The sequence below is a fragment of the Panthera pardus genome, unplaced genomic scaffold (assembly GCF_024362965.1).
Source record: "Panthera pardus isolate Hobbes unplaced genomic scaffold, ASM2436296v1 HiC_scaffold_20, whole genome shotgun sequence".
NCBI classification, from domain to species: domain Eukaryota; kingdom Metazoa; phylum Chordata; class Mammalia; order Carnivora; family Felidae; genus Panthera; species Panthera pardus.
In genome coordinates, this window is record NW_026526766.1 from 25,820,370 (window position 1) to 25,840,230 (window position 19,861).

General features: G+C 43.2%; 1 protein-coding gene across 2 annotated transcripts in view; it reads left to right on the forward strand.

The window, feature by feature from the left end:
• Positions 1 to 19,861, forward strand: part of NTRK2 (neurotrophic receptor tyrosine kinase 2) — a 335,800-nt gene that overhangs the window by 241,635 nt on the left and 74,304 nt on the right. For both annotated transcript variants that reach the window (XM_053907837.1, XM_019423519.2), the window contains one exon: positions 5,965 to 6,095. In XM_053907837.1, the coding sequence (XP_053763812.1) occupies positions 5,965 to 6,095 (131 nt within the window). The remainder of the gene's footprint in view (positions 1 to 5,964; positions 6,096 to 19,861) is intronic.

A 19,861-nucleotide genomic window follows, 5' to 3' on the forward strand; every position in this document is an offset into this window, starting at 1 on the left:
TTGTTTTCTGTAAGAAAGTCGAGGCAGAATATTGTAGTAGAAAGAATTTTAGCTCTGCCCGTCACTGGTTGGACAACCTTGGGTGAGTTACTTAGCTCGACTGAGCCTCTTTTTACTTTAATCTGAAAATGGAGATAAGGATACCCTACTGGACTGCTGTTAAGATTGATAATTCTTGTAAACCTCTTAGCGCATTTTCTGGCCCATAATAGCAATGTGCACATGTTAGGCCCTTCCCCACTTCCCCATTTCATTGGAAATAACACTTGGTAAAGGATAAGTGGATTGCTCTATGACCACAAGTAAGTCAATTAATTGTGGTGTCATCTGTAAAATAAATGTGACTGTTGACCTCATTCAGAGAGATATGAAAATTAATTGATGGTAATGCACATTGGGATTTTTTGCTGAAAAGTACTTAATAATGGCTCAGTATTATGATAAGTTCTATTTCATCATTAATATTATTTATGAATATTTGGCCTTGTCTTCTCCTGGTATGTTTTATGTCTGCGGTCTTAATTGCATTTATTTCCAATTTAGTACCAACTTGTATTTTAATAAAAATATAGATGAAATTGAAAAACATAGTTCCAGTCTTTCATGCAACTTTATTTTTACAAGGTGGATGATTTTACCTTTTCAGTATGCTGCCCACGAAACAGACATAAAGATGTTTAGTAAATAGTGTTTGTTCATCCTACTTAAAATCAAGCTCAGGTATTTTTCAAGGTATTTAAGTTTTAATTCTTACTTTTCTCACTCTTATTTTGTTGACAATTTTCTGATGAAGTTCTTCATTATGAGACATTTGGTCCATTTCAGAAGATAAACACGAATGTTTCAAGTATTTTATAGAAGACATGTTAGCTAGATGAAATCCCTATTGCCATTTAACATCAGGAGGCCCTCACTGCCTTCAGTCTCCAAGGGGGGCTTGTGTTACAGAATCCAGTGTCCCTTCTTGGTCACCGTCTAGCTGTGTGGCCCTGGGGAAGACGTGTCACTTGTTGACTGTCAAACATGAGGCAGTCAGCCTCAATAATCTTTAAGTTCTTTTGCCATTACAGTGTCAGGTCCTTTGCAATGGAACCGCTGAAGGTGATCCCTCCATTTGGGTCTGTAAGGAAACAGAGAGACCACATCTACTCCAGAATATTATCTTCTAGAATTTAATCCTTTTTACTTTTCTTCTCAGAATTTTAAAATATGCTTCCTTTTAACTGAAGATCACTTAGTGCCTGGCATATATTAGAGATTTCAATTAATGACTCAATTTAAGGTTCATATGCTGAGCAGGACATGTGCACTGGGCCAAGGGGGCTTTCTATAAAGCCCCATTACTGAGGAAATTGGAAGGGCATAGTTCCAATTTCACCCTTAAGTGGGTAGGGTTTTATTGATTTATTTATTTACTTAGTTAGTTTTAGAGTTAGTAGTAATAGATACAGACGTGGATGAATACTTCACCTGTAGCCTGCGTGTGCATATATAGAATATCTGCTTCTGGGAGATATCAATACCAGGAATGTGATTTAAACCATCTGAAATTGCAAGTGTATCCATAAACTACTGCAGGTACTTGTGAGAAAACGCATTTGTCAGTGGTCGTAATTACGTGATACTAACAGAAAACTGGAAATCTACTCAGTTCTGGTACTCCTGAAGCAAATGACCAAGGGCCCCAAATTTCCACTCTGGAAAATTCCATTAATGACAAAGATGTCCGGATAGTTTTAGCCACTGATTATTATTGCTGGTCATCAATTTCTCTCTGATTCTATAAAGTAGATTTATTCACAGAATATCTAATCACGTGCTTTGTTTTGACTGTATCAGGGTACCTGGATCGGTCTGCAGACCACCTGAGTTTGACGGTGTATTTGTTACACCACCTACATCTCTTACTGATACCTCCTTGTCTTCAGGCAAGGTGAATTTTAAAGAAAAACTTTCCTATGAAGGCTTTTTTTAAAAAGCAACTATCTTTTTGAGTTTTCCTCCAAATGTAAAAAATTTATATGCTTACCTGATAGCTTATTTATCATGGGATCTTTAGACTCACTTCACTCAGAATATTTTGTATAAAATGAATCCAATTGTTCATAGGGCCCTTAAAGACAGTGTTATTCAAAGTGCTAGTCCACCGTGACGTAAAGAGCTTGTCCAGAATGTGAATCAGTGCATTTCTTCCTTCATGAAGACAGTCTTGCTCCCAGAAAAAGTCACCTTAATGCCATTCAGACCGCCAGACCAAACCTCCCGATGCTGGGCTCTTAGCTACAGCACTGAAAGACTCAGGATAAATGGAAGTCCAGTGTTTCTGCAGCTTAGGCAAGTTACTGAACTTGTCTGTGCCGCAGGCCCTGAGAATGGAGACACTGGTAGGGTGGAGGGGGAGAGTGTAGGCAGGGGAGCTCAGTGGATGAGAGGAATAACCAGCAATGAGGGGACAGAAATGGTGCATAGACTGATGGCTCCTTAAAGTAGATACTTTGAGATAGCTGGAGCTCTAGCTGAAGAGAGGGGGCAATGGCCAGAAATCAGGCACACAGGCGCTGAAGTACCTGGGGTTGAGGTTGGAGGATGGCCTCCATTTGAGGCCATGGAGGTCCTCGGGGCATAGCCAAGATTTTATTTGAGTCAAGGAGGGCCCCATACTCTCTTGGAAGAGATTAGGAAGAAATTCTTAGGTCAGTGAAAGGAGAGCTGCAGGTTAGTTATTCTCTCCACCCCTGACCTCTGAGAATTTGGCTGCTTTATGGCCTATAGGATTGTTGTCAGTTAACTGAAATGATATGATTAAATAGCATTTATCTGTGGCTGTTATTACCGTTTGGTACATTTTTTCAATAAATATTTTTATTGTACCAACTGTATGCAAAACGCTGTAAGGCCCCGTCAGGAATGTAAATACAAACACAAAAGTGTTACCTGTGCTTCTGAGTGGCTTCTAGTCTTCTAAGAGAGAAATTTGGTTGAGAGGGAATACATTGGCAAAAGGCCACCCTTCATATAATCTATTGTGCCCCAAACCAACAGAGCAAATTAATGCAAAATAGCCCATTTCTGAACGAAAAGATGCACTTACTGCTTTCAAGGTCAGTATAGGAAAACTGGTCTCATCAATTTTAGTTTTGAAGATGATGGAAATGTGGCTTTACCCATAGCTTTAAAAACTTAAACTTATTTCCCACCGATTTCTTCTCCTATCTGAAATTTTTTTTAAGTGTAAATCAAAAACGAAAAGAAGTTAAATACTTGCCTTGACATGATGAAAATAAATCAAGTGGCAATTTAATTCCCACTGAACATGTGACCACCGCGGAGTTAAATATTAGATTTAAATATGGCAGCTAATTCTCTGCAAGAATTAACATTTGTCTCTTTATATGGGCACTCTACCTAATGAACACATTTCTCTTCTCTTAAATTCAGCCGTTGCTACTGGAGCATGAGAAATTAATATACATTCTTATATTCATTAATATTGTTGCTCATAAAAGACCTTTTGATTTTTATCACCCTGAGTTCCCAGAGGCCCACGGAAGCCATCATTGCTCCAAACCACATGAATTATCGGGGGAAAAATCCTATTAAGGCAAAACCTTAATCACCGCTTGCATTTTATATCAAATTGTGTCTAAAAAGAAACTGTAGAGCATATCCATCAACAGAGAATGAATAAATAAATGGCGGTATAGTCCTTTCACAGAATATTATAAAGCAGTAAAAGCAAAAGGATGACTACTGCACACATACTGGAGCTCAATGTAACTCAATCTCCAGGGCGTTGTTGAGTAAAAAACGCAAGATGCGAAGAATACACATTCTCGCATCATATCTCATTAGGGATATAGCGTTAGTAGCAAACCTGTAGAGGAAATGATTAACACAAAATTCAGGGTAGTAACTGGGCCCCAGAAGAGAGTGGGGAAGTGGATACAACCAAGAAAGTCCCAGTGGTAGAGCGGTGCTTTCAACATACTAGTGATAGTCTGTTTCTTAAATGGGATGGTGGGCTTATGGGCATTCATTTTAATACTATTATTTCAACTACAGAATTTTGATTTATATTTTCTTGTGTTTTCACAATGCAGTTCACATTCAAGTTAAAAAAAAAGACAAAAAAAATTTTTTTTAATCTTCATTTATTTTTGAGTGAGAGACAGAGTGTGAGCAGGGAAGGAGCAGAGAGAGAAGGACACACAGAATCCAAAGAAGGCTCCAGGCCCTGAGCTGTCAGCACAGAGCCTGACGTGAGGCTCGAACCCACAAACCGTGAGATCATGACCTGAGCCAAAGTCGGACGCTCAACCGACTGAGCCACCCAGGTGCCCGCCCCCCCCAAAAAAGACTTTTAAAGAAAGTTCATCAAATTAAACCACAGTAATAAATCTTCTGTGTGCTCAGCACCTGAGACATTGCACAAGACTATAGGAGATAGATAGGGTTGCTTTTAAACTCAGGAAGTTTCCAGTTATGAAATGAATGGAAGACATAAGCCAGAATTCAACTAAGCACAAGTCATGATATAATATGAATTCAGAGAAGGAGGTCGTCGGTGGTCAAAGTGGTCTTGGAAACTCTCAGGAAGTGAGAATTTGAACTCACCTTTGAAGGGTGAACTAAACAGAAAGGAAGCTGGGAGATTATGTTTACTTTTTATTCTATTGTTTATATATTCTATTTTTCTTGCCATGTGTAGCACAATTTATAATGGAAAAGAAACTGTGGTATGGAAGAAAAAAAAAAAAAAACAAAACATTTACTCTGGATTCAGACCTGAATTCAAACTTCTACTTCTCTGTTCCCATGCTGTGAATCACTGAAATTTCTGCAGGCTCAGTTTCCCTGTGTACAAAATGCAGAGAAGGTTGCTTCCCAGGGCTGTGCGAGAAAAATGAGAGAATACTGTTGGCTGGACATTCCAAGCTCCAGAGGGCGTCCCGATCTCTTTTTAATACTGCCATTCAGGGACGAGCCTTCCAGAAAAGAATGGTGGCCAATGGGCTGGTGGAACCCTTGAGCTGAGAAGTTCAACATTTGATGGACAGGGTGAAGAGGCACATACTCCCACTACGGCTCTGTCCTCCACAGAGTCTCCTTTGGGGCTTCCCACTGGCTCTGTTCTTCTGAGAAATGCTTTGCTCTGCTCCCCTCCTTGCAGCTGATGGGCTTCCAGAAAGCCTTGGCTGCCTCCTGCCTTGTTTCTTGGGAAAGTGTATGGACGAATTGATGTGGGCCAGCTCCACTCTAGACTAGAGGGGGAAATATTCTCTCTTCCCACCGTGCATCTATTCTTATCTCTTCTTGGCATTGGATAACCAAGACTGGGGACATGATCTTAGAATGGGCTGGGGAAGCCAGCCATAGCACAGCCTAGACATTTCTGGAAGGAGAAATGAGTCTCAACCATGGTCTAGCCCACCTCAGCACGAGGCTAAAGCTGGGACGGGGACAAATCTTTAATTAGAAATGCCCAGACCTTGCCTTTTCCCCTTGTGTCCTTTGAGCCTCTTTCCCTCAGGAGTCTGAGGCGTCTTAACAAAGAATTAGGGAGTCCTAGCTCTTTCTCTGCCTTTCCCCACTAGACACATGACTAAAAAGTATATGCAAGGTGTCTGGCTTATGAGAGGCCTGCTATTAATGTCCAATCCCTTCTCATCTCCCCCCTTTCCTAATCTGGGAAGCTCGTTAATGACATTCCGCAGCCAACGAGGAGGTCGCTACTTGATTTCTATCAAAAATGACCATTGAGTCCTGGAAAGCAAGCCAGTGCAACATCCCTGCAGCCATTTGGGTGGACTGTGAGGATGGATACTGAGCTTCTCCTCTGGTTTGCCAGTGCAGAGGGGCAGAGTCTCAGGCCTGCACGCTCAGGAGGCAGGCCCCTGACTCCCACCCTCAGCCTTTACCTCCACGTGCCTCGATTCCAATTTCCATTCTGTCTTTGTTTTCCAGTTGTTCAACACATCAAGCGACATAACATTGTTCTGAAAAGGGAGCTAGGCGAAGGAGCCTTTGGAAAAGTTTTCCTAGCTGAATGCTATAACCTCTGTCCTGAGCAGGACAAGATCTTGGTGGCAGTGAAGGTAAGAGAACACTCCAGAATGTCTCATTATCTGTTGTTGCACTAATGTGTGGAAGCGCATTGTGTCATTTTGTATTTGGCCAATTCAGGAACCGATTATGTCTGCTATGGTGGATGTGTTCGAATTTCCTGTACCTAAATGGACAGCGGGAAGGGTGTTTGGGGCTCATCTAGCTGTCTGAGCTTCTTCTCAGGGGCAACCTGTCCATCTCCAGGCTGTGAATAGCTTTGGGCTACTCTGACAAGTCAATGCTAACTCAATTCTGGGTGGAGGTCGGTAGGGTCAAACAGAATTCAACCAGCTAAGTCTTGGAGACTCAATCTGTCTCCTCAGATTGCTTGATGCTGATGCCAAGCTCAGCTGGAGCTTGTCTCTGGTGAAGGTTCTAGAAGGGAGACCAGAGTTCACTTTGCCCTCTCAGCCTCTGCTCTGCTGACGTCTTCTGTTATACCTTACCCTGTCCCTCCCAAATGTTCCCAGAGCCCCAGGACTGTAAACAGTGCGGGCAAGACTCTATCCTGGGGTGGATGGAGTCTCTTGTAAATTCCACTACCCTAGGAGATGCAAGGTCTTACTGAAATAAAAGAGTCTGAAAGTCCTTACTTCTAGCCATTTCCCCCAAAACTCAAAAAGGAGACCTGGCCTTCAATAAGATAAATATTACTGGAGGGGAACAAAAGTTCCACTGAGTTCTCTAAAACACAAGAATTAACAAAAATAGCACAAAAGACTTGAGCGTATCTCTTACATATGCATTGTCAACATTTTAAAAAACAACTCACCACGGTATTGAATAATACATGCAAACCACTTAAAAGAGGCATATATTTATTAAATGAATTAGGTGGCAAAGGAATGTAGACTTGGCTCGCATAATAAAATGCAACTTCTTGGCTTAACAGAAGATGACTGGGTTTTGTTTGTTTCTGCCAAACACAGAATGTTTACATGAGTGGCGTTTGTTTACTGGTTATAATCAGGACAACCTTTCATGTTTAAAAAAAATCAGATGTATATTCCATTACTGTTGTACTTAGCATTAAAATACTCTGGTATATACAGAATAGGTCACTGAGGAGAGAGGTAAAATTCTTCTTGAACTTTCTCATCCTGCAGATTAAACACAGTTTCTGTTAAAACTCATCCAAAGGAAAAAACAGTGCATTTGCTTTCTTTATCTTCCAAAGTAACCAACATGAGTGGATGCTCTTAGACGCTCACATTTAAAAGCTGCATTTTAAAGTGAATAAAGGACATGGTGGCCCATTTGGTTGAGCATCGGAACTTGTCTCAGGTCATGATCTCACGGCTTGTGGGTTCGAGCCCCGCATGGGGCTCTGTGCTGACAGCTCTGTGCCTGGAGCCTGCTTCAGATTCTGTGTCTCCCTCTCTCTCTGCCCCCTCCCACCCGCTCGCACTCTGTCTCTCTCTCTCTCTCAAAATAAATACACATAATAATAAAATAAAAATAAAGCGAATAAAGAACAGAATTTTCTAGGGAGGGTAAATGTAGTGTCAATAAACATCATACTAAGTTAAGCAAATGGAAGGGGGGAAAGGGAGCCAGAGGAGAGGAAACAGGAAGGCGATGCTAGAAAGATGTGAGGTCAAGTAGGGTAGAAGGTGTAAAATAAGAATCCTGCTCTGATTCTGGGGGCGGGGGTGGGGGGGCAGGGGTTTAATTCCTGCTGTTGCGATTGCTTCCTCTTTTCTTTCCTTTACCCCAAAAGTTTGTTATTTTTTAAAGCACAGAATGTTCAGAACATTTGGCAGGGTTATATCTGCAGGCTCTGCTCTCTTCTGCCGCTCTTTTTTCCCCCTTAGGATAAATGGGACCAAGAGGTGCCTCTATTTTTGTAGATTCGTAGACTGATAAAACAGGAGAGCTGGAAAAAGCTTAGGGAAGAGCTGATCCTAATCTAGTCGTGAGTTATACACAAGGACACTGAAGACCATGGATTTGTGTTCTGGGCTCATGTTTCCTCCCACTGATATTTGGAGACCGCCCAGGGAACTAAGTCAGCCCATCAGATTCTGAATTCAGATTCTTGAGGTCACAAGGTGAGACTCTTTGAATGTACAAACATTCTGGGAGATTAGAGAATCCTAGATGATCATGTAGGAGTAGCTGAGGGACCTCGGCCAGATAGAGAGAAATTTCTCAGTGGGTATAGCTTTTCTTTTTGGTATCATTTCTTATTCTCTGCCTACTTCGCTGTATTTCTTTGAATGCGCTTGAAGAGAGGGTGTTGGATGGCTAAATCCAGGGCACCCTCAGCTCTTGGGTTACATTTCCTTCCCAACACATGCCAAAATAAGGTTTCAGGGCTTGGGCTGGTAATGATGAAAGATCAGCCGGCATCAGCCGTGTGGAGCCAGTGGGGCATGCTTCCACGTGGTCACATCCCCCTTGGCTACTGTCAGTGAGGCTTCTCCGGTTTGAATCACAGTCACAGCCCTAATCCCACCTCTGACCTAGACCCAGGACCTAGTCCTCATAGACACCCTGGCTTTGCCAAATAAGTTCGCAAATGAATGACCTATGAAGAGTGCTTGTTAATTAACACCGCTAAAAACAAGCAAACAAACAAACAAGAGACAAGCCAAGGAACAAAAACTTGGATTTTTCCCTTTTATCAAATCCTGACTCCTCCTCTGCCAGGTCCTTCTTGTTGAAATTCAAATGCAACTGTTGTTTCAAGCAGAGAGGACAAAATGCCTGCAGCTCAAAAATGCAGTTCCAACTTCAAGGTCGCACACCTAAGAAGTCTCATCTCAGTGATCTTGCATGTGCAGCTTTGTTGAAATCAAAGGCTTTGTTTATGTTCGCTGGAATGACTTCAAGCTTCAGAGAGGATGCCCAGGTTAATTTTCCGGGATCCGCAGGCTGCAACCTCACAAGGAAGGAGTCGTATCTTCTACAGGCTCCGGATGAATGGATCAGAATAGCACATGGGCCTTTTACAAAGCTGCTGTCTCCAGCCCAACCTGCTCAATTTTAGGGCTGCGAGCTGGCCAATTGAAAGTGTGTTCAAAGACTATCCCAGGAGCCTGGGAGGAAAACGTCTATGGTTCCGGCCCTAACCACAGGAAAGCGAATTTTTAAGGAATGAGACAAGCTGAATGCAGCTTCCGGGGCCTGCACAGACTGTCATCTCTGAGGAGTGGCTGAGGGAGCTGCTTCTCTCCCATTGGAGGCACCCAGGGATGTTTGACAGGCTTTCTGCCCGTTGCCTAGCAACCCCGGCAGCATTGATTATGTATGCTAAGAAATTGCAGCTATTGTCCTTTTTCTTTCTCTAGAAGGAGCTGACTGGTTTGAAATCCAAGACTTTGCATTCAGACTGACAGATGTCAGTTTCCTGTAAATTCTGGCGTCGCCTGCCCCAAGTGATTTCAGAACTGGAGGGATCCACGGAACCGATTTGAGACGGAAGTGATCCTAAGGCATGTGTAGGGCATTCGAGGGTGCAGGAGGGCTGAGCGTGCCTCTCCCTTTAGAGTATCTGCTTGTTTGGAGCCAACCAGATTGACCTTTTCTTGATATTTTTGGATGACCTTTGTTTTTTAGTGAAATAGATTTGACAATTATTTTTTTTTTCCTCTTTACACTGTATTACAATTGAAGAGCCCATAAAGAGAATGAGAAGCAGAGAAACCAGTCTTTGATCAGAATGAGTTACTTTACCTTTAAGTAACTCAATTGCCAAGGAAACGCTTCATGGCAGTTTCCCTGCATTAGCTGTGGGTGCGTTAGCTATTTTTGGCTCTCTCCAACCTGCATTTCAATAGCTACAATGCCTACAACATTTTCTTGTACTATGAATGCATGCGGATTTTTGTTTTTTAAACATAGCCACAAGTGCGCTTTGTAGGATTCATGGCCTCTCCTCCCCCTCTCCACTAACTCAGGTGTATTTCCAGAAACATAAAATGCTGCACACGAGAGAGACTTTAGAAATCCTACAGAACCCAAGCCTCATGTTTTATAGATGAGAAAGCCAAGACCTAGGGAAGTGGAGTGACTTCCTTGAGGGGTAAGTTAAAGTGAGTGAGAGGCACCAGCACAGGAACATTTGAGACTAGAAAGGACGAAATCTGACTTCAGCAGGCACTTCCTTTGGGATTTTTGCATTTCATGTTTCTGAATATCTTCTTGTTAACAGAGGAAATAAGGATGATTTTCTTCACCAAGGGTTTTGGAAGAGTTGACTGATAAGCCCTCTGGCACACTACCGTTCGGCAGCCCCAAAGTCACATCCAGCATGTTTTTCCATTCCTGTGTCTGGAGAGCCCTACCTCGCCCCCTCGATGCACACAGCTCCCATTAATCCATCAGCTCTCCGCTCAGGTTGCTCCTCTTTGGAGATACATTCCCTTGCCTGCTCCCCCAGCTAAGTCAGACCTCCCTATTACATGCTAGTAAGGCATCTGCCCTTGTCCTTCACAGCATTTGTCAAGGTTGTGCATTCTATATGTATCCGCGGGCTTAGTTAATCAATGGCAAGATTGTGGGTCTCCTCCGTTAGAGCGGTATTTTTGAGGGCGAGAATCATGCTTTTTAGCACATTGTCTAATATCTAGTAACATGGAATCAGTGCTTGTTGAGTGAACAAAAGGATAGACGGGTGGACAGATAAACTATAGAAAAAATAGCCTTTGAAAAAGTGAAGAGTCTGCAGTTGACGTTTCTAGGTAAGGAAATGATCTGATGAGCTACTGATAATCATAGAACTTTATAGCTGAGAGGCACTGTAAAGATGATATATAGAGGATAGTGTAATCTAATGAGAAGTCATTTTAGAAATGATTGAACCACTATGCAGATATATAGAACTATTAGCTGATGTTCTTTAGCTTAACTCCCACCTTTTGTGAGGGAAGAAACAGGAACCCAGAGAAGATGAATGACTCATCCAACATCACATAGCTTGACCAAGGTCACTTAACGTCAGACGTAGGACTAAAACTCAGGCCTCCCCGTCAGTATGATGCTTACCATGTACCACACTCTTATTGACTGAATTTTGCACATGCCCTGGTAGACCAAGTTGAAGAAATTCAACACAGTGCCACTTATCAAGTAACACAAAGGTATGTGCTAGTTGTGCTCATTTGTGTGTAAGGTCGACAGATACTTTTCTTGTTTTCCCAGTAGAAACGTAATTCAAGGAAATAGGCAGAAATAAAGAAAACTGGATTCTGGAATGAATGTTAACAAAACATCACAATCGGCTTTGAGGAGAAGAGCAGTAGACTGCTCATTGGAAACCTAACTCAAGCTGGTTTAAGAAGAAAAGGAAATTTATTTGTTCAAGCTACTGGTATCCTTGCTTCAGGGACTGGTGGATCCAGGAAATCAGTTCTCCCTGTCTCTGTCTCTCGGGTCTGCTTTCCTCTGTATTGACCGTCTGCTTTCCTCTGTATTGACTGTATTTCCTCTGTATTGACCAGGCAAGTTCTCCCCACACTGTGGTGAGCTATCTAAGCAACAGCTCTGGGCTTGGATCCTGCCATCCAGCAACCCAAAAGAGAGCTCCTCTTCCCCAACAATTACACAAAAGTCCAAGGGCCAACTTCCTACTGGCTAGTTGTCTTGAGTTGGGTCACCAAGTCCTCTGACTCTCTGGATAATAGTCTGAATATCCAGGACTGGGTCACGTACATATTCTTGCAAATGGATGGTGGGTCAACTCTGCACAACACACATGGACTGTACGTGGGGAACCATGCTTCCCTGAAAGAATATGAGAGATTCTATCCCTGAAGAAAGGGGTAAAAGTCTGAGAAGGAAAAAAAAAAAAAGGAATATGACCAACTCAAATAGGAACTACAGGACAGCTACGCCTCACTGCTAGAACAGTTGGGATCTAAAACCTCACTCTGGATCTGAGGTGGCCCTTGTGACTGTGCCCTCTTTATCCTCTCAGCAGGAGATGCCAGGGACTGTCCTCCAGGCTTCCCTGCTGATGGAGTATAGCTATCTCTTGCCTCTGCTGCTTCCTAACATTTGACTTCTGCTTCAGGGCCAACTGCTGCTCACGTAGTCTCTGTGCTCCCCCCCCCACCCCCACCCAATGCAGATTGCTCAAGAAGGAAAATACTATGTGTTCAGTTGCTCTGTTCTGTCTTCATGCCAGGCCACCTACCTGTGGACCAACTATCCAAGGTGGTCACATGGCACAGATGAGGCCATCTGTGGGGAAGAAGCAACTAGAGCCAATTATCTCAGAATATGTATAGGGCAGAATAAGGGCTCAAAAAGGAAAGCTCATTCCCTCCCATTCTAGAAGAGTGAAACAATTCATAGACAAGAAAGGACATCGAGAGTTCATCAGTTCAAGCGCTCTACCCAGGCACGTTTATCTCTAAGGCATGTGGCTATTTTCTTGCTTTCTTTCATTTTAGTTTTGTTTTTTTGTTTTGTTTTGCTTTGCGTTGTTTTGTTTTTGTGGCAGTCACCATATCAGTCCTCACATGCGATAAATCATGAGGTTTGCCTCCCATTCCTCCCTCTTCCTGCACTTTCTCCCCACTGCACACGGAATCCTTGTTCCCACATCATGGAAATGGAAGATGACAAGATTAGTATATTTAAGAGAACATCTGTCAGCGCTGCCCTATAAAAAGAGTTTGTATGCCTTAACAGGACAGAATGTTGCAGAAAGTGCTATCAATTCCATCTTGACAAGTCTCTAGTAATAGAAGTTGTAGAACTTTTAATGGTGGCTTATTAAAAGGCTCCATCGTCTTTATGGTCCAGACATTGTTTAATAGATTTCTACTGTACTTTAGTGTAAGGCCATTCTTTCCTGGCACATGTGGGTGGGTGTGTGCACGTGTGTATCTGTGATGTGTGTCGGGGGGGGGTAGGGGGGTGGTGAGGGCTGTGTGAGAAATGTGTGCACTCCCATACAGCATAGGATTGAGAGCAACATTTGCCTGGTGAGGGTCCCTCTTGTATTGAGTCAGGGCCCTGGTGATTAAGTTGCTCCACCAGTGTCCCCTTTCCAGTAACTTCAACTTTTAACCTTTGACAAGAGATCTGTTTTTTGTCTTGTTAAGTTGTCTTGTTAACCCTATTTTCTGGCTTGTCTACAATTTATCCCCATCTTCTCAGACATGCTAAGCCCAAAACAGTGCATTTCACTGGAATGAGGACTCATCTGGTATTCAACATAGCTGGAGGCTTCATTTCACACTTCTGTATCTCTGGAATCTGTGCCTCACTTTTTAATTGACTGCCCCGCTTTTTAATTGACTTTAACATGATAAGCCAACTGTCAATTGAGTCTTGGTCTTCCATGATCCATCAGCAAGTTTAGTGCAATTGGCTCCAATTTTTAATTGTATTTAAAGCTGGTAAATATATTGCAGCTGCCCATGCTGGAGGACAACTTCTGATTCATTCCTTTGAGTCAATATTTTTCTAATATGACTGTTGCTATGAATTAGTTTGATGTCTTCCAAAGACTTAGCATTTGTAATATGCAACTTGATGTGATATGCACGCATAAACCATCAATTTCAGTACCCAAATGATTGTAAACATTTTAAAGTGTGTGAATTAGGACTTGGCCTTGTGTTTCCCATTGGATGGTCAACTTGTTAGATTCTGAACCATAAGAGTCAGCATGGCTGTGAAAATAAAGATAGCAGCAATCAACACCCTGGCTATGAATCTTGTATTTGAAGCTGTCACTTGGTACATAATTAAAGTCCTTGCAAAGGCCAGTTACATATGATTGAGTTGATATACACAGGTGTTGGTTTCTAGTACATAGTAAGCACTGAGTGTGATCAATTTCATTTTCATATAATCATTTAATTAGTTTTCATTGCCTTAATGTAGGCAAGCCACCTATTGGACTCTGCTTAGTTTTTTTTTTTTTTTTCAGTTTACTTATTTACTTATTTATGTATTTATTTATTTAGAAAGAAAGAGAGCATGAGTGGAGAAGGGACAAAGAGAGAGAGGGAGAGAGAGAATTTCAAGCAGGCTCCACACACTGTCAGGACAGGGCCCAACATGGGGCTTGAGCTCACAAACTGGGAGATCGTGACCTGAGCCAAAACCAAGAGTTGGACACTTAACTGACAAAGCCACCCAGGCACACTGCACTCTCCTTAATTTTTAAGATCTTATTTCTATAAAGCTCTTCCTATCTCTGAATTTATTAAAACATAGTCTTCCAAAATTCACTTTTGTAAGAATTTGATGAAAATTTCCTCTGCCTTTCTTTAGAGAAGACCCTGTCAGTTAGAAGAATCACGCAGTATCGTGACTACAGCTTACTCTAAATCCTTGGCTAATTGTTGCCTGTAAGAACCTTATAAGAAGGGTGTCTGCCTTAATTCTATTTCAGTTTACTGTTGTTTTCCAACAGTTGCAAGAGGCAGGTTGACCCGTTGATAGTCTTTTGAGATGGCTTTTATGGAACAGTGCTATCGAACAGAAGTATAATGTGAGCCACAAATCCAAGTCACATTTGCATTTTTAAATTTCCTAGTATGCACATTAAAAAGTAAAATGAAACAGATGAAAGTAACTGTATTCATATGTTTTATTTAACTCAACATATCTAAGATATCATTTTAACATACTATTAATATAAAAATATTAATGAGATATTTTATACACTGCCAGTTTTCAAAACCTGGTGTGTATTTTATACTTACAGCACATCTCAATTTGGATCAGCCAGAGTTCAAAAGACCACCAGCCACATGTAGTTGTTGGCTGCCATATTGAATAGTACAGGTCTAAGAGGTATCGGAAAGGTCAACAGTCTCCATTATCAGCAGAGCTCGATGCAATCAATTATCCTGACCCGGAAGAACTTAGGCATGTTGACAGACATTCTCATGCATCTTAGTTGTTTCATATGGGAGTTAACTCCCTGCCCTCCATATTTTAAGCATGGTAATAGGCATTGGGCATAATGAAGTCCTACCATAATAATCTCTTTGTTTTTATACTTCACCTTAACTTTGTTTCTATGATGTTACATATTATAGGAGAAGAATATGAGATTAGTGTTGAAAACAGGACACAAGCTTGTGTTTCCTAAGCCACCTGTACTTTGAAATGCAATGATCGTTTGTCACATCCTACCACATCCAATCACACCAATGATTTCAAATAAGCTTTCTCTCCTCTCCTCCGAGCTTCCAGTTAGTTAGCGTTAATATTTCATGGAAGCATTTGTGATGAATGCTAATTTTCCTTTTGTTTTTTTCCCCCTTACCTCCATTTTGCCTTCGCTAGTTTCTCAGTTCTGTGCTGAAGTTTATTGCATGCTGCTCAGTTCTTCCAACTCTGAATCAGTGTGTGCTCAAGGCAGTAACTCTCTGTAGCTCTGGATGAGACCTGTCCCTTGAGAATGTCTTCAGAAAGGATGGTAGCTTTTGAAGTGTCAGGAAATTCACCAGGAATAAGAAGGAATGAAGCTACAAAGCAGACACCAGGAGTAAGAAAATAGCAATGCTTACTGATGGGGCAAATATGCCTGTCAAAATGAAACTTAAGTGGAGGGAATTGTCAGTGAGGGAAGCTGCCACCTCATGTCCATTGCCAAGGACTCGGGGAACCAGCCAAGCCTCCTTTAATTGAGTAAAATGACAATCAGCCGTGGTACTAAAACAGAGATGATTTTTATAAATAGGGTTGATAGCAGGATTTTTCCAGCTTCTGATTGCTGTCTGGCTATGGTTCCACCCTGAGAAAAATTCTGCCCTCTGAGTGCCAAATTCAGAAGATGATTTTGCCCAACTTGTTACTGCCATATTTTCTGAATCTCTTAAAATAGGATTGAATCATAATTTAGAAAAGGGACCCAACATGCAAAAATGGATGGGCACATAGGATGCAGCTAGGTTTGTAGGATGCACTCACCCCATGAATAGTGAAATCTTTCTCAAATCCAAAAATTTTACTGAAGCACAGCTTCTGACATTACACTAAGAGCACAGTCTCTTCCCATAGTGTATTACCTTGGGGAAATGGAGATGTGAGATGCTCATTAGCTCTTTTAGTCTGGGCCCCCCCCCCAACAAAAATTCTGTTTTCTCTCCCATCCCACCCTCTACCCCACTGCCTAACTCTCTCCCTGTCTCTCCCTCCCTGTCTCTCTCTCTCTCTCTCTTAAACACACACACACACACACACACACACACAATCTAGCATTCTGGAATCAACAGTACATAGCTAAAACTTATGAAGAGAGATTACATGAAGAATCTTTTCATGCCTTGTGATAATGCCCTAAAGGGGTCAGTAGTCTTCTCTAGTTCACTGTTAACGATGGGCTGAGGCCCTAGAAATAATCTCAATCACACAGGGCAGCCTCTGAGTAAGGAGACTTTATCTCTGAGAAGACATCGCAAGCTTCAAAGGGCTTTTGGAGGGAAATGGTGGCAGCCCGGGGTACCGCTATTCTCATATTGGGCCATCTCTGTACCTTATCCATGCATCTTTGGGCCTCCCTGCATCCTCATGTGAGCAAATCAGATGCAGGCCTAGTTGTGGTTTTGATTTCAAATATCACTGTCTACCGGGGACCCTCGGAGGCTTCTTAGCTTACACTACCTCACTCAGTCCTCCCAGTGACTGTGAGAAATAGATGACATTGTTCCCCTCACTCCACAAAGGATAAAACCAGAGCTCAGAGAGATCCAGAGCAGTCAGAATTTGAACCCAGATTTTTTTTAATTCTAAGCTAGAATGCCTTCTTTTTGAGTCCCACTATTGTGGGGATCTGTCATTTGTGGGGGTTTTCTGTTGTTGTTGTTTCTTTATTTTGAGAGAGAGCGAGAGTGAGTGGGAGCAAGCAGGGGAGGGGCAGAGAGCGATAGAGAGAATCCCAAGCAGGCTCTGCACTGCCAGTGCAGAGCCAGATGTGAGGCCTGACCCCACAAACCATGAGATCATGGCCTGAGCCAAAATCAAGAGTTGGATGCCCAACGGGCTGAACCACCCAGGTGCCCTGTGAGGATCTGTCTTTTGACCGGAAGGAGAACACAACCGCTTGGGGCCAGCCCTCCAGGAGAGAAGGCATTGGGAAGTCTCCTCCTCATCCTTACATTCTCGTCCCTGCTTTCTCTACATGTACTCGGGCTCACTCGCCACCTTTCCACATGAACGTCCACTTTTCAGCCCTTTCCAGTGCTCTCTCATCTCTAGCTTGCACAGATCTCGTGGGTCCAGGGTTCTTTTATTTGCCCAATGTTGGATTCTGTTGTCAGCAGAAGCAGTGGAGACAGACACGTACCCAAAACCATAATGCAAGTCCAAGTGCAGGAGACGTTCCGATGTGTGTATTTTGCTCCCAGGCAATGGCAACGTCCACGTCCTCTGTGTCCATCTTCTTGCCCTAACTGTGATTTATTTTTCTACCTAGAAGTTAGGCAGACCAAAACACTGGTTGGATTAAAAAAACACCTAAAAAGCAGGCCCACAGACAAAACGAACCTAAACAGGTCGTGAAGATAAGCACTTCATGCCTCCCATGAGGAGGCTTAGTTTGGATGGGGACAAGCAAGAGGAGCTTAGTTTGGATGGGGACAAGCCCAGTTTCTGGAGCTTCGAGGAAGCAGAGCCCCAAAACGCAGGCTTTCAGCCTCTGTTCATTTTGTTATTAAATGAAGAAATGTGCGGTTTCCATGGCAACAGCCCTACCAAAATTTTATGGCTTCTCTGACTACTTGCTGGCCCAAATCAGCTCACTTTTCAAAGCAGGTGCTCTTAAGGGATGCTTTTTGGAAAACCACATTCTAATGTGAGAATGGGGGAACCCCACCACCAGACCCTTTTTTCAGTCGGTACCTCCAGGCTTTGGCATAAGACGTAATTGCCTGTAGCCTAATGAAAACTGTAGGTATAATTTCTGTCTCCTTGGGTCAGGTCAGCAATGGGAAGAAAGCTTCAAATCCTGCTAAAGGCAGTTCGTGAAAACACTAGATTCTATACGGATTGTAGCAGAAAAGACTTTGTGATCTTGCTGTTGCCTCTGTCATCTTAATGTTCTCTTGTCGCTGATATGAAGCAGACCCTGCATATTCATCGGTGCCCTCCTGTGCTTTCCCTGCTTGGGAGAGCAGCCCTGGGCAAAAATTACATATTGCAAAGTCATCGTGTGGCAGACTCGATGACGAGCCTCCTGACCCCCTTTGGGAATGAAGGATTTGCTCCCTCACTTGCTAGGAAGCCTCAGTCAGTCCTCAGCTACCAGCAGCCTGCGGGGGCTCAGAAAGGCCACTCAAGATCACACTCCCTTCCCAGTGGCCTCCATCTGATGGCTGACTGATACAAAGCTACAAAGGCCCAGCACCTTTGGCTGAAACTCAGGACAGCTCTGAAGGGTCATCCCATAGGCCTTGTGGGGGAGTGGTGAGACACAGCTCCACTCCCCCGGTGCCCAATCCCTCCCAGCAGGTGCTAATCCCAAGAGCATGCCCCAATGAATGTCTTGGCTGCTAACTTCTATCCCAGAGTCTTTCCCTCAGGAACTTGACTTGTGGCACATTCCAAGGTCTAGAAGTTGCCCAGGTCAGGAGTATCTCCCACCCAGGAGAGCAGAGTCAAGGCAGCAATGAGCTGTAACACACGACATGACCACTAGAAGCCTGGCAGTGCTCGTTGACCCTGACGCAGTGTGTGGTATACATCTGGCAGGTGACATGCTTTCATTCTGTTCCCGAGTGACTATGGATGTTCACATTTGCCCTCTAACACCAATAAAGACAGATGGAAGTCTCTGGAAAAAAGGATTCACATACCCACATGCCACCTCTACCAGGAGGAGTCCTCTGACCATCCCTTCTCCCTGTCCCTTAACTGTGGCTGCTGTCACAAATTACTACAAACGGAGTGGCTAAAGCAACCCAAATAATTTCTCTCACTGTTTTGATGGTCAGACATCCAAAATCAGTTTTGTTAAAGCTAAAGGGAAGATGTCGGCAGCACTGGCTTCTTCTGGAGGCTCCAGGGTAGAAAACGTTTCCTGGCTTTTTCCAGGTTTTAGAGGCCACCTTCATTCCTTAGCTTGTGGCCCCTTCTTCTACCCTCAAAGCCAACAGTGTAGCACCTTCTGTACTGCCTGACCTCTGCTCCTACCTTACACCTTCTCTCTCCTGACTCTCCCACCCTTCTCACCCAGGAACCCTTGTTTGGAATGACATTGAGCCTACTTGGATAATCCCTCCACATCAAGATCCTTCACTTAGAGGCCCCTGTGTGGCTCAGTCGGTTAAGCGTTTCCACCTTGTGTGACCTCGCGGTCATGAGATTGAGCCCCAGGTCGGGCTCTGCGTTGGCAGCACGGAGCCTGCTTACGATTCTACTCTCTCTGCTCCTCTCTCTGCACCTCTTCCACTCTCAAAATAAATAAATAAACATGGAGAAAAAAAAAAGATCCTGACGTAATCGCATTTACAAAGTCCCTTTTGCCATGTAAAGTAACATATTCATAGATTCTGGGGTTGGGACATGGACGCCTTTGTACGGGTATCATTCAACCTCGGACACCAGTGCCCATGCCCGAGTCAGGACTCCAGGCAGAAGAATGAACACACGCAGAGACAGGAAGGCAAGGCCTGATGTCATCTGGGCAGCTGTGGATCTTTCTTAAGGTGGGAGCATAGGTTTCAAGAGAAGCATGTCAAGTGATCAAACTGGACAGAGATGCAGGGGAGCTCACATTGGATACACGTCTTAAACTTGAGTTATAGTTAATCATAAATGTGGCTCATCTCCCTGTTTGTCCATA